This window comes from Acinonyx jubatus, chromosome B2 (assembly GCF_027475565.1).
Source record: "Acinonyx jubatus isolate Ajub_Pintada_27869175 chromosome B2, VMU_Ajub_asm_v1.0, whole genome shotgun sequence".
Taxonomy (NCBI): domain Eukaryota; kingdom Metazoa; phylum Chordata; class Mammalia; order Carnivora; family Felidae; genus Acinonyx; species Acinonyx jubatus.
Window position 1 is genome coordinate 94,157,303 of NC_069385.1, and position 15,448 is coordinate 94,172,750.

Consider the following 15,448-nt stretch of genomic DNA (forward strand, 5'->3'; position numbering starts at 1 on the left):
TGCTTGCTGTTGGAAAAAAAAAGTTATTAATAAGATAAATTAATAGAAAAAGTGGAAAGTTGGAGAAAAGTCTTTATTAAGAAAAAGATATTACGAGGACTATACTTTTTAAATGTAAAATTGACATCAAATAGTAATGTAACTTCTAATATACCAAAAAAAAAAAGTGCCTATCTGGAAGTTTTGGGGCAAGATTGGACAAACCAGGGGTTAAATTTGGAAGAGGGCTGGGGATACTAACCTTTGTTCAAGCAGGTAACTTGGGAACCCCCAGGTGGCAAGCCATTGTCCAGTCTTATCTATTCCAACACCTGAGGGAACCAAGACAGGAACTTGCCCAAGTGATTTGGAGACAGCAAAGAAAGAAGACTCCAGAGAAAAATCACCTGTCACTGAAAGTGTACAGTTTCCTGATTTAAAAGGGGCATAGACTAGGAGGAGGGTGGCCTGATGAAGCCCAAAATAAATTAGGAAACATCACTGAGAAGGAAAAGTACCGAATGAGGACAGGGGGTAAAGTGTTGCTCTAATTGTTCGGTAGTCAGCTGGAAAGTCTTCATTTAAAGCTTAAAATGATTGGGTAGTCAATATACTATGTTCAAACATGCCAACTGAGTGCAAATTGAAGACCACTTATAACGAAATATAATCTATATGTATATTAAATATTTGTTTATTCCTCTCACAAACCATTAGTAGTGAACTATATACCAAGTAAGTTCGTAAGCAGTGAAGCTTGTCTTACTGATTTAGAAATACAGCATACGTGGGGTGCCTGGGTGGCTCAGTCGTCTAAGCAACTGACTTCAGCTCAGGTCAGGATCTCACGGTTCATGAATTCAAGCCCCACATCTGACTCTGTGCTGACAGCTCAGAGCCTGGAGCCTGCTTCAGATTCTGTATCTCCCTGTCTCTCTGCCCTTCCGCTGCTCATTCTTTATTAATTTCACTGAGAAGAGAACTCCTTGAGGTAAGACACTATTAATTTCTCTTTTGTATCTACTTATCAATCAAGTGCAAATTCTTTCATATAATGAGTTTCCAATGACTGTAAATATTATATAGTTTGTGTTTTTATACAACCCCTTTCCCTTTGATTCTAATACTTAGGACAAACAATTTGCATGATGGTTTACACTATGTGGATAGTAAAATAACTAAACTCCTGGATACTGAATAATTGTTATGATAAAGAAAATTATTATAATTTTCTTTATTTTATTTTAAAATGAAGGACATTTCCTAAGGGAAAAGAAGGGTATTTTCTAGGGGAAAGAATTGCCCATATCACTAAATTATTATTTTTTCTATAAAAATGTATTCCACCCTTTTCCCCGGTGGATGTATTATAATTTCTCCTGGCTCGAATTGGCAGTGCCCTTTTATTTACTCCTCTTACTTCTCATTTAAATATCACACACTAGACTATCATTCCTGATTTTACTACTTTTTACTGCCTATGGGCTTTTCTTTCAACTCATTTAAAAGGCATTATGCTTTGATAATGGACTGTCTGAAGATGGAACTAAATTATAATTTTTTTAACTTCAATTTAATCAATGCCAGGGGCGACCAAGAGATATAGGGTTTCTCATGAGAAGCTCTACTCTGGTTGAACTCTTTATATATTGTTCTTTATTAGAAAATGTTCAGAGTGTACATACATAAATATGTATGGATAAATATGTAAATATATTTGCAAAAGGAAGTTTCATTATTATAATTAATTAGCATGAAGACAGTATCTTGGAATCTGTTTGGCTTTATTTATAGGATGAACATGCAAGAGAGAAGCAATTTTTAGCAGTAGGAACACAGACCTCGGGATGTGGCAGATTAGCTTTGAATTTTTGTTCTGCTTTATTCCAGCTTTGTAACCTTGGTGACATTTCTTAACTTCTCTAAGTTACCCATCTGGAAAATGATGATGACAAGCCCTATGACTAAGGTTTGAATTAGATAACATTGTAAATCACTAGCTTTCAAAAACATTAGTATTCCCTTTAGAGAAAAATGAGAGAAGCTTCTGGTTTAAATATAGGTCCTGTTTGGGTGTTCTCTTTTTTCCTCTAGAATACATAACAACCAAAAGGAAATGGCATGTTTGCACTGCAACTTAATCTACTTATGAGTAAGATAAAGGAAAAAAAATAAAAAAAGAAACAGCTCAGGTTCAGTGAAAATCCCTAAACTCATGGTTATAGATCTTCTGGTGAAATTATGATTAATTATGAATGTTATGATGAATTTAGTGAATACCTTCATTTCTGAAGGTATATATACATTGCTTCATAGATTTAGCACAGATTTAAAACAAATATGATGGAAGGACTTCATATTTCTGAAATACATCCAAAGTGAAGTCTTTATTTCTTCTCAAGTCTTGCCTCTTCAGTTTGTCCCCATTCAGTAATGATGACACCATCTATCAAATGGTTGTTCGTGGTGGTTCAGGTCACTTATCTTGGATTAATTTTTGACATTTCTATTTCCCTCACCCTGCCATATCCAGTCTATTGTTAACTCCTTTGTTCTCGACCTTCAAAATACATCTTGAACATGTCCTTTTCTCTCCATATCCACTATCGTGATAGTACAGGCTATTGCTATCTCTTATTTGATTACATCCGTCTCCTGCATTAGGTATTGGCTGCAATAACAGAAATCCACCCAAAAATCATTGCTTCAAAAAGTTTGTTGTGTGCCTTTCCTAAAATAAAAGAAATGTAGAATTAAGTAATCCAGACATGGTATGATGTTTCTATGAAGCTGTTAGAGAACCTAAGTCCTTCCCACTCACCATTTGGTATGATTCTCAAGCTCATGGTCCATGATGACTGCTAGAGCTCCAGTCATCACAAGGAGCACATGGAGTAAAGAAGGGAGAAGGATGTTTCTTCTGTTTAAAGGAAAGAGGGAAAAAATTGCATGTGATACATAAGTTTGTATAACTTTGGGAAGAAATTAATCCCATGGCCTACTACTTACAAGAGGTCCTGTAAAATATCTTTGAATCAGTGTGACCAGCTAAAATTTTTATCTGGTTCTTGTCTGCGTCTCTCTGTAACATTGCAGTATACTTCTGGTATGCCTTCAGTTATCTAAGGTTACACTAAACTTTCTCCCACTGCCTGGTCTTAGCACATACCATGTTCTCTGCCTAGAGGGTCCTAACTCCATTCCTCCCCTGGATAACTCCTTATCTTTCAGATTTTCTTCAATATCACTTAAAATTATTTATTTTTGAGGGAGAGAGATAGACAGAGTGTGAATGGGGTAGGGGAAGAGAGAGAGAGAGGGAGACACAGAATTGGAAGCCGGCTCCTGTCAGCACAGAGCCCGATGCAGGGCTCAAACCCACGAACTGCGAGATCATGAAATGAGCTTTGCAGTCTGACACTCAACTGACTGAACCACCCAAGTGCCCCTAATATCACTTTTTTTGATACATCTTCCTGATAATCCAAACAAATCTGCCTCCTTCCGTCAACCCCCTGTTCTTTCTCAGAAGACTCAAATTTTCCCTTCATAACACTGACTACCAATGACATTTATCTATTTTTTCTTGTTTGATTTCTATCTTCTTACTTTATCCACGAGTCTGAAAGTCTTATGAAAGTGAGGACCATATTTCTTTTACCTCAGTGTACAATGCCTGGACATAGTAGACACTCAATCAGCATTAGAAAGGAAAAAAAAAAGGAAGGAAAGAGGGGAAGGATTAAGGAAAGGAGATGGAAATATAAATTCTTTTGAATACCCAGGGATGCCAATATTTTTATGGAATGATTGGTGGTTTGGCATTCATCTTTCTATTAGTCATTTTTCCATTTTTCTTGTCTCAGTTACAGTTCAGAAGAAATACATTCAGTTCAACAAATACCCATTGAGCTAGACTTTATCTCAAATATGCAAACAATCAGAATTGTTCTTAAAATGCTCTGATTTGAAATAATGTTTTAAAATCTATCTTCATCAGATTCAACTTCCCAGGTGAAAATGAAAAAGGTTGAATCCAAAAGTTTTAATTCATGTTTAGACATTGCCTTCCAAGAAAATAGTCTGAATAGCTTTTGCAATCATGTTGGTGAATAAAGACTTTAAGACCTCTCTGCAAGTCCAGGCACAAAAATATAGGGATTAAATTCATGAAGGCCTTATAAAATGCCCTGTCTGCTGCTGTAATTGTTTGTAAGGATGTAAAAATACATTAAAAGCCTTTTGCCTGTACAATAATGTATATGATTCTACTGAATATAAAATCACATATTTTCCCTAGAAATCAATCTAGTTGGATTAAGTGTCCCTGAATACCTTATGAAAGTTTGTCAATCCTAAACATCTCTTAAACTTGGTTTGTATTTAATTGTCAATAGCAATATCTTGTTTTGCCTTTCCCTGAACGACACTTTTGCCTTCAGTGTTGAATATAGAAAACTAATTGAAATCAATGTTTATCTTGAATAACATTAGATTATTCTCAGTGCTCTTAGCTATTCTAGTCTGTACTTTGATTAGTTTTATTTAAAGATTTTCTGTCACATGATGTGGGTGTACCATTTGGATTTTCTCTATTTTTTTTCATCATTGATCTGGTTTTACTTGTTATTTTGGTTTCCCTTGTAGGAAATTAAAATTTCCTCTCATTTTACTTTCTACAAGCCATCTTTGAGACTTCAGTACATTTTTTTTAACTTATGCCAAAGAACACTCCATAAACATTGGTGAAACAGTGCACTGCCAATACTTTTAGCTGAGCTGTATTTTATTTTTAATGAAAGGATGTATTAGTATTCATGGGAGAATATTATATATTTTGAGCTCAGTCACATTTCCATTTGGCTGCTTTGTATAAATAATTTTTTCTTTTTATGGGGAATTTATCAGAGAATTTTAAGAAAGGAAAAAGCTTTTGAAAACCATTACCCTGCCACCAGCAAGTCAATACAGTTTTGAAATAATGGACATCATCATGCATGAAAATTATTTTCATTTAAATAGAAGACAATTCTTCATTGACCACTATAATTACAGGAATGTATACTTAGAAATTCATGTGCCTAAAAATATGGATGCTGTGGTAGGCAGAATAATGGCCTCCCATCTATGTCTACAACCTAATCCCACGACCCTGTGAATATGTCAGGATTGCACTGAATTAGTATATTGTAACAATATACCACAAATTTAGTAGCTCAAAACAATACAACTTTATTATTTTATAGTTTTGGAGGTCAGAGGTATAAAATGGGTCTGTGGGGCTGCATTGTTTCTGAAGGCTCTAGAACAAAATCTGTTTCCTTGTCTTTTTTAGTCTTCTAGAGGCCACATTCTTTGGCTGGTGGCTTCTTCTTCCATTTTCAGAAAAACAGCTTCCCATTTCTCTCTTGCTCTCCTCATTATCTCTTTCTCTTCTTTTTCTTCCTTCCTTTATCTCCCTCTCTATTAATTTCCTTCCCTCTCCTCCCTATCTTTCTCCATGTCTGTCTCTCTGTCTCTGTCTCTCCCTTTCTCTTTTTTTCTCAGACTCCCATGCCTCCATTTTGTGATGATGCCAGGTCCCCATCTGTATAATCCAGAATAATCTTGTCATTTCAAGGTCCTTCACTTAATTACATTTGCAAAGTTTCCTTTTCCATGTAAGGTAACATAGTCACAAGCTCTGGGAATGAGGACATGGGCATTTGAGGGGGGCGTTATACAGCCTCCCACAACTGCAGATGGAATTAAGATTGTTAATCAACTGACCTTAAAATAGGGAGATCATTCTAGATAATATAAGTAGGCTCAATGAAATTATCAGGGTCCTCAAAAGTAGAGAGGGAAGTAGAGAGGTCAGAGTAATGCAATGTGAGAAGGATGCAATCTGCTGTTGCTGTCTTTAAAGATAAAGAAAGAATATGGAAAAGACAGACCTCCCATAAAAATGGTATAAAGACAGCATTGATGGCATACATACATTTTAACCCAGTGAGACCCATGTGAAGCTTCTGAACTACAAAACTATAAGATAATGACTTTTTGTTGTCTTAAGATACTAAATCTGTGGTAATATGAGGCCATTGGCCAACAGCTATGTTGGATGAGTGCCGTAATTTAGCCACGCCTTCAGATGACTCCAGCATTAGGCAAAATTTTGATTGCACCCTCATTAGATCTTAAGCCAGAACCACCAAGTTAAATTAACCCCAGATTCCTGAACCTCATAAATTGTGTAATATAACCAATGTTTATTCGTATAAGTCGCTAAATTCTTGACTCATTGCATAGTAGATAAGTAATATAAAAACTGATATAAGTCTGGCTTATAGTAAGAATTACATAAATGACTGGTATTGATATAGTTCTCTTTTTTAAACATTTACTTATTTTCGAGAAACACAGAGTGCGAGTAGGGGAGGGGCAGAGAGAGAGGGAGACACAGAATCCAAAGCAGGTTCCAGGCTCTGAGCTGTCAGCACAGAGCCTGACCCTGGGCTTGAATTCATGAACCATGAGATCATGACCTGAACCGAAGTTGGGCGATTAACCAACTGAGACACCCAGGTGCCCGATTGATATACTTCTCTTAAAGGCAAATTAATATATATATGTCTTATCTCATCTACCTGTTCTTAAGGGAATTCCCCAAATCAGGAGAGATGGATAGTCAAATGAAGTTACTCTAGAATGGTGAGCCTTCCTGCTCGTTAATGTCTCTGATATTTCCTTAGGGCTCTGCTCCTGTCTGCTTCTTAGAAGTGTCAGGACAAAACTCCTAGTCCCAGACCTCTGCCTGCAGAGTTAGATTATGATTGTTTTGGTTTAGCTGGCCAGAAAGTGGACAAATGAGGCCAACAGAAAGCTGCATGAAGAAACTTAAATTAACAAGCGAGGAGGATAAAGTGTGCGTCTGTACACATGCGCGCATGTGTATAGTGAGTGAGTGCGGTAAGGCTTCAACATTTTGTTGAAGAATTGGATTACTTAATTGGTACTCAGGGCAAAAAATTTTTGAGAATCTTTTAATTAAATAGGAGAACAAGTTTAGATCCAAACGAAATTTACCGAATGTCTAATTGCGGTGAAATCTATTTAAAAAATTCTTCGTGGTTGATTTGCTGTGTAAGTAGCTTTTGATGAGCTAGGTTTCTAAGGAACCAATATTTAATAAATATTATGGGCCTAAAGTATTTGTCTATTCTTGGTTTAGAGCAAATTAGGATTAAATTGGAAAGTACTGATAGACTTGTTTATTTTATTTATTTTTCATTTCCATAATGCTGCTTGCTCCTAAAAGTCTCAAGTTATTTGGTGCCCAATGAACACAAGATTGATTTCACTCTTTTAAAATTTCAACTCCCTGGTCAATTTGACCAGATATGCTGCCGTCCTATTTACATTCCTATTATATTTTTTAAAAAATACCTGAAACTTTCCAAGTCCTCTCATGTAATTAGCAAGCGTAGCTTGATGTCATGAATGAAGTTCTTTATTCTTTATACATGTACACACACAAGCATAAATCCCTTTCAACTAAGTAAACCTCTAATTCTGCTATATCATTATGTAGTGACTTTGAGAAAAGAATTGAATGAAAGAGAACAGTGTTTAACCAGAAAAAAAGTGAACAACGTGGGGGATTTATTAGCCCTGGAATCTCCATCAGTAAGTGAAATAAAGATGCATTCTACATATTTCCAAACTTGAGGTCTTACAGCAGCATTTTCTGCTTCTATACTTATTTTTACAAATTTATTCCAGGGGTGCTTGGGTGGCTTAGTCAGTTAAGCTTCCCACATCGGCTCAGGTCATAATCTTGCAGTTTGTGGGTTCAAACCCTATGTCAGGCTCTCTGCTGTCAGCTTGGAGTGCTTTGGATCTTCTGTCTCCCTCTCTCTTGGCCCCTCCCCCCCCAAATAAATAAATGTTAAAAAATTTTTTAAATATTCTACATTTTTATTTTGTTTAGCTGAAATTCACGTAACAAAATTAACTGTTTTAAAGTGAACAATTCAGTGACATTTAGTAGATTCACAATGTGTTGTAAACACCACTTCCATCCAGTTGAAAAACATTTTTCTCATTCCAAAAGGAAACCCATTCCCATTAAGCAGTCACTCCCATTTCCACCTCCCCTCAAATACTGACATCTCTTTCAGTCTGCATTCTGAATCTATGGATTTATTTGTTCTGGCTATTTCAAGTAAATGGATTCATACAATATATGAATTTTTGCATCTATCTTTATTTAGTGTAACATTTTCACAGTTTGTCTGAATTGTAACACATATCAGTACCTCATTTCTCTTGTGGCTGAATTGTATTCCGTTGTATGAATATATCACATTTTGTTAATCCATCCAATGAATGATGAATTTGGGCTGTTTCCATCTTATGACTTTTGTGAATGATGCTTCAATAAATGTATGAGAATATGTATCTGTTGGAGTACCAGTTTTCTATTCCTTTGCATATACCCTTAGGAGTGGAATTGTTGGGTTATATGATAATTTTACGCTTAAATTTTGAGAAGTTATCAAACTACTGCACCATTTTATGCTCTCATCAGCAATGTATGAGAATTCCAGTTTCTTCATATCATTGCGAAAATATTATTTTCCTTTTTTTTGAAATAGTAATAATTGTAGTGGGTATGATGTTGTACTTACTGTAATTTTGATTTTCATTTTTCTGATGATCCATGCAGTTGAGCATCTTTTCATATGCTTGTTGGCCATTTGCGTATCTTCTTTGGAGTAATGTTTATTCAAGTCCTTTGCCAATATTCTAAATTGGGTTGTCTTTTTGTTGATGAGTTGTGAGAGTTCTTTATATATTCTGGATACAAGGCCTTTATTAGATATTATTTGTAAATATTTCCTCTCATTCTATAAATTGTCTTTTCATTTTTGGATAGTCAAATGTACTTTGATGCACAAAAGTTTTTAATTTGGATGAAGTGCAATTCATCTATTTTTTCTTTTGTTGCATGTGTTTTTGGTGTCATATCTAAGACTCCACTGCCAATCCAAGGTCATGAGGATTTACCTCTATGTTTTCTTCTAAGGGTTTTATAGCTTTACATCTTATACTTAGGCTGTTGATCCATTTTAGGATAATTTTTGTATATAGTGTGAGATGGGGTCCACCTTCATTCTTTTGCATTTAGATATACAATTGTCCCAGCACCATTTGCTGAAGAGACTATTCTTTCCTCTTTGAATGGTCTTGGCATCTTTTTTGAAAATCACTTGGCCTTAAATATATAACTTTCCTATGGATTCTCAATTCTATTTCATTATCTGTATTCCATTATCTGTCAATACTTATGCAAGTAGACACTTTTATGATTACTGTAGCTTTGTAGTAAGTTTTGAAACCAAGAAATGTGAGTCCTCCAACTCTCTATTTCTTTTTCAATATTGGTTTGGATATTTGGGGTCTTTTGCAGTTCTTGGCCTTCCCTCCTTATACTTGTGAGGATTCAGAAAAGCAGTATTCCAAACACAAGAGTAGGCTCTCAACATATATCACTTCTGTTCTCTCTTTTCTGCTGTCCTTTAGTTATACATTTGTGTCAGCTTAAATCCAATATGCTAATTTGAAAGCTTCCCAATCAGAAAACACTTTTCCCCTGTATATAGATAGACCAGCTTTGAGTGGTGAATTTTCATTTTGTGCTGTGGCATATTAGCATATAGTATATACATTCTAGCTCGGAAAGCATTACATATGAAAGATTTCTCATGGCACATGCTACTTCTGCTATTGGTTATTTCACAGACAAGTCTCAATTCCCTTCTTCCTTCCTGGAAACCCTAAAATATATCATGGAAGTGAAAAAGGAAACTGGAACTGATTTCAATTACCTAGTTAGTGAAACTAAAATAAATAGAAATATTAAACCAGCACCTTTTATTAGTGGGCTCTGGCAGAGTCTTCACTAGGTGAAAGCATGTCAGTCAATATTTTGGGCCTTTATTATACTCTATCCTAGGCACCAACGCATTAGAAACTTTAGTAAATATTAATGCCTTAAGTCTCCATTATCATTACATAAATTATTGAGCTACTATAATTTTGTTAACCCATGATTCTTATTGTTTGTGTCTTCTACTAAATCCTTGGAGTAAGTAGTTAGGCTGGTGAGGTATCCCTAAAGTTGATTAGAACTCCGAAATAAAAATTGTGTCTTTTATTTAATAATACCATTTGGGCACTTTTTATTAGTCTGCAAAAATAAGCCTGAGTAAATGCCCTTTAACTTGGCCTTTCTTATAAGGGTTTGTGAAAGTATTGAATACACAGTTTGTACATTAACTGCAGGACATATTCTACAGCACATACCTTGATCATCCTTCAAAACCAAATTTAGTTGGTGCAAAATTTTCCATAATATACTATCATTGAAATAATAGTACAGTAAATGAAATATCTTAAAATGTTTTTGTCAGGACTAGAACTCATATTGAAAATGGGATATATCTTTTCTAAGATATACAAATCAATTCAATGGTAATTTTGGTTAAGTTATTTACACCATCAGAAGAAGAGGGCTTATCAGTAGTTGTAATTTATTCATGTATTGGCACATAATATTCTATTCCACAATCATCTATAGAAGGATCTCAATTTATTTACATTTATGTTTACTCAATTTTTGCATTAATAATGTTACTCTGAGAATATCCACTAAATAATTATATCTATAAAATATTTATATGCGAAATAAATGGAGAATACACAGTGACATAGAGTCATTTATTTAAAACACATAGATCTGATGCTGGATAAGTGTATGCATAGGGTTGTTGAAAAATTTGCCTTTATTCAGTCATATCCTGTTTGGAAACAGGCAATACCTTCGAGTCAATTCTGAAGCATACTGATTTTTAAGGGTCAATGTAGTGTGTATGTTGTTATTTTATATGTCCGTCATGTGCTAAATACACAAATGATCCTAAAGATTAGGTTAGCATTCACTAAAAAAAAAAAAAAAAAATCGTTTTAAAGCTACATTAACACTTTTATTTCTGTTAGAATATATTTTTAGGCATTTGCTGAGAGTTTACCTGGGAAAATAAAATTATAAATCTTTTTGATAATAACTAAAAGTAAAAGTTAGTTTACCATATTTATAATGACCTGGATATCCAGAGACATTGTATAATAAAATCAGCCCTCGGACAGATCTCCATACTATCTTCTTAGTGCACCTTTAATCATGGAAGAAAAAAAAAAAACAACTGTCGATGGATAATGTAATTGCTGTTGCTGAACATAGCAAGAGTTACTGCATCTTTCTGATTCGTGAAATCGCGTTTGTACATGTCCCTCTCAACGTCATAGGCTTTTAATCTCTTGACATGCTACAATGCAAGATGCAGTTGTGATTATTGCACGATAATTTTTCTAATTTATATTCATTCCAAAATATTTACAATTTATTAGCTGTGGTTAGCATCTTATCTACCTTCTGTTTTTATAGTAGTTCCTGGCTACCTCTCTGAAGATTGGTGGCACGTTTCCCTTCATGTCTCTGTACAAACCAGGTGTAGAATGCACAACTTCCTTCAACTATGAAACATCCTACCCACACTCATCTAAAATGACAAGTACTCTCTACACATATCCTTAATTCTACATTTTAACTTCTTTGAAAATATGAACCAGAAGAGATCATTTGAGAAGCACATACATACAGAGTGATGACAATCCTTTGTGGCCCCCTAACACTTAAAATTAAACCTGAGTTATTTTCCAACCATCAAATCTTAGGTATTTTGTCCCCTTCCATCCCTCACCTTTAATATTTTTCTTTTCTTACCCAGAACATTGCAGTCACATAGACTCCAGTCAGTTCTGAGGATAGGCAAATTCTTTTTAGTCACATGGCTTTTGCATGGGCAAATTCATCTGCCTGGAATGCTTTTCTCTGTTCATTTTACACAGATAGATTCTTCTTTTCCATTAGGTTTTTCGTTAAATGTCAACTCCTTAGCAAGACTGCAAGTCTACCTTGCAAAAAAAAAAAAAAAAAGGTCTTTCCTTGCATTATATTTTTTAACTCCTTGCTTGGTCCCCTCTTGGGCTTTACTGCAGTCAGCAATTGGCAATTACCAGTTGTCTTGTGCATTTAGTTTTATTTTTCTTTCCCCATTAGAAAATAATCTTTCTGATAGGCTAGCTCTTTTTGATATTCAATAAACACTTATTGAATGCATATAAACATAAATAAACTAAATATTTAATGTACAAAAAGGTAGGCTAAAGCAGTGCAATCTGGAGCTAAATGGTGCTGAGTGGACTCTAATTTTAATCTCAACTTTAGCATGAACTGGTTATAAGCTTTGAACATTTTTTTTCTTGCAATGAGAATTTTTAAGATCTATCCCTTAGTAACTTTTAAATATATAATACAGCATTATTAACTGCAGTATCAGGCTATACATTACATCCCAGGACTTATTTATTTTATCATTGCAAGTTTGTACCTTTTGACTACATTCATGCATCTCACCCATCCCTCTATCAGAAGATAATTTATACACCTAGAGAAAAAACATTATTGGGAGCACAGACTCTTTTAAGGTGTTAGGTTTTTACATAGGAAAGCTCTTGATTAAAAAAAAATTCCTAAAGAAATGTGATGTTTTTTCCTACTGTCAGAAAACAAAATTATCAGCGTCATGAAATTTGATATCACAAAGTCATCACAGCTTATGTCATGAACTTTTAACAGTCCTATCACATTTGTTAGCCACATATTCCCTTACCATGGCCCCATGGTAACATACACTCAGTCTCTGGGTGGGATGAACATGAATGGCGCCAAGGAGATTGTATTTGTTACTTCTGGGTCACTGAACTTCTCCGTCTCCGCCTTCATTTCCATACCTACAAAGAGAGAAAGCAATACTCATACCATGTTTTCCAGAGTGCTTCTGTGAAGGCAAAGTGAGATAATGGATGTGAAGTCACATTGATATTTTAAAAATTATATAAGTGAAAGATATTCTCCCAACCTTATCTTGAAAAATAATGAAAAGATTTGAATACAGTAGGAGAACTTGGAAAAGTTTTAGCATGCTTTATTTGTAGGGAAATTAGCCCCCATTCTTCTACACTGAAAACAGTGGAGGAGAGGCAAATTGGAAAACGAATGTGTCTGAAAAAAGACGGTGGAAAGATTGTTTTGTAACACTTGAAGCATGCAAGCTGCATTTTCAGGCTCCATTATTAAGGATGGGCACTGCTTCCAGTGTTGGTGATACCTGCAGGGTTTAAGTCTCCTTTAAATAGAGGTGGGATAGATAAAAAGTAGCTCAGCCACAGCACCTGGTGAAACGCACTGTCACATCTAAAATAAGGAGAAAGGGGGAAATTAGAGCAACCGTGGTTACCTATTTTCTGGACTCTTCCTTCTTCCACTGTTTTCCCAATTCTTTCACAAACTCTAGTTAACTGATTATATCGCTTTTTAGTTTTAAAATTCAGGCCCCTCCCAGAACCTTTCCTATAGATAGGGATTAGGGGAGGCGGGATGGATGGGAAGGAAACCAGGACTAAGTCAATACGCTAATGATTGTACACTGGAAGCATGTTGCTGTACAATATCGCCCCAGAGCCGCTTTGTTTATCAATGAACATCCTGCTGCGTCTCCGAGATGTAGGTCAGGCTCATTGGAAATATCAGCCGCCGATCACAAGCAGTCTTCATGATATTTCCTGACCCGGTGCGCTGCTGATTCTTGCACACTGGAGTGCGTCTGAGCTGCACGATGGAGAGGGGGACACCTGTACCTTAGGGACGCAGGTGAAGTCCCGTCTACCTGATACTTTCCCTGGTGCTTTCTCATTCCCTCAGCCGCTCAGTCTTCATCTCCACCTCCCTTGCTGTCTTGGACCCGAGCTTCTCTGCTAAACGGGTGTTTTTCCCGCTCTCTCCTTTCACCGCACCTCAGCCGAAGACGGAGTGCTCCACACAACTGGGCATGCCTAATAACCAGGGAAAGCTTGGGCTGCAAGAAGAAAGCTTTTGCACCTTCTGCGCTCCCCTCCCCTCTGCAGCTGCCTCCTGCCAGTCAGGCGATCCGACGTGCTGCGCGGCCCAATGAGAGTCCGCAGCTTTCGCGGGGGCCCGGCCTCTCGATGCGCCGCCACCAATGAATGGTTGGCGGAGGTGGGGAGCTCCCTGTTCCCGCCTCTCCAGTTAAGGCCGCTGGTGTGAGCCGGGGCTCGGAGCGAGCCAGGGACGACGGAAGGGACGGGCAGGTGTGGGCGCGGGGCCGCTCAGCCCGACGGCGGGAGTCGCAGCCACTCCGTGCATGGGCCAGTGAGGACGCGCGGAGATCCCCGCGCCGCGGCGAAGGCGGAGCAGCGCGGGAGCAAGGCGCTGCTCGGCGACCCTGCGTCCGAGCGAGCGGAACCTTGCGCTTCGCCCGGGGACGGTCCGAAGTCCGCGCTATGGAAGAGGAGAAATATTTGCCTGAGCTGATGGCAGAGAAAGATAGCCTGGATCCATCTTTTGTGCATGCATCGCGCCTTTTGGCGGAAGGTAGGACTTGCTCTTACAGATGGGCACAAATCACTGGCCGCCTATCTCACCCGCGGCTTGGTTAGGGGAGTGAAGTTGGGGAGGGACGCCTGTCTCCTTCGCCGATACTGTCCCCCTGAAGATGCTCGCTTCGGAGCTCGGGCGGACGGAGCCCATTCTTGGGGCGGGCAGCAGTGCTCCTTCTCTACGTCTTAATTTGGGGAAGACCAAAGCTACGAGATATAATGGCAGTGGTGATGTGACCTGTTAGGATCATTGATGGAGAAACCGTAAAGTGTAGCGCGGTCAACAGGGATATTTTCACTTTGCAGAGGAAAAGGAAATCAGTTTGGAAGTAAATGGTGATGAGTGTAGTGTTCTAAGAGCTTCTTCGCTACAAATCAGCATTTATTTTTATTTTATTTTATATTTTATTTTTTGCTGCATTTGGGAAGTGATTTTGATACCCTTTATCTAATTATAGCCTTTCCTATGGAAAGACTTAGAATTAACCTAGATGAAACTATGCATGTTCGTCAATGTTAGTGAATGTGGCAAAGGCTAAAGTGCTTTTCAATTTATTTGAAGTGTGATGATTGGGTACTCTGTGAGATACTGGCCCCTGGGAACACTCCACAATTGATCAACTGTTTTACCAAGTGTGCATTTTCTTTTGTGTACCTGTAATGTTAAAGGAGATTTCATTCCCAGAAGAACATGTATGTCTTGTCTTTTGTGTTGCTTTGAAAGGTTGTTTAAACAGACACACACACACACACACACACACACACACACACAAACTTATGTATGACAGAAATATTAGCCCAATTACTCCATTCATCTTGAGAGAATGCCATCTATCTGCTAAAGATACAATATCTGTAATAATCTATACATGCCTTTTTAAAAACAACTCGTTTTTATTTATTT

At 37.0% G+C, this 15,448-nt stretch overlaps 1 protein-coding gene and 1 long non-coding RNA gene across 15 annotated transcripts in view; one reads left to right on the forward strand and one right to left on the reverse strand.

Annotated features, from left to right (window-relative positions):
* Window positions 1-944: 944 nt before the first annotated feature.
* Window positions 945-14,608, reverse strand: LOC106984241 (uncharacterized). 2 transcript variants are annotated; one of them, XR_001431655.3, is made up of 6 exons: window positions 13,815-14,608; window positions 13,257-13,342; window positions 12,759-12,879; window positions 11,113-11,198; window positions 2,801-2,899; window positions 945-2,710 (listed from the first exon to the last, which is right to left on the reverse strand). It is a non-coding gene; the product is annotated as an uncharacterized LOC106984241 (long non-coding RNA). The 2 variants fall into 2 exon arrangements; XR_003419543.2 differs by lacking the exon at window positions 13,257-13,342 and having other exon boundaries at window positions 13,815-14,593.
* KHDRBS2 (KH RNA binding domain containing, signal transduction associated 2) overlaps window positions 14,178-15,448 on the forward strand; it is a 624,340-nt gene continuing 623,069 nt past the window's right edge. For 7 of the 13 annotated variants that reach the window (XR_008298548.1, XR_008298549.1, XR_008298546.1 and 4 more), the window contains exon 1: window positions 14,178-14,539. Coding sequence is in view for 4 of the 13 variants with exons in the window: in XM_053222622.1 (XP_053078597.1) it covers window positions 14,449-14,539 (91 nt within the window). In the remaining 9 variants the exon portion in view is untranslated. The remainder of the gene's footprint in view (window positions 14,540-15,448) is intronic. The other 6 variants (XR_008298545.1, XR_008298544.1, XR_008298543.1 and 3 more) reach the window with 1 other exon arrangement.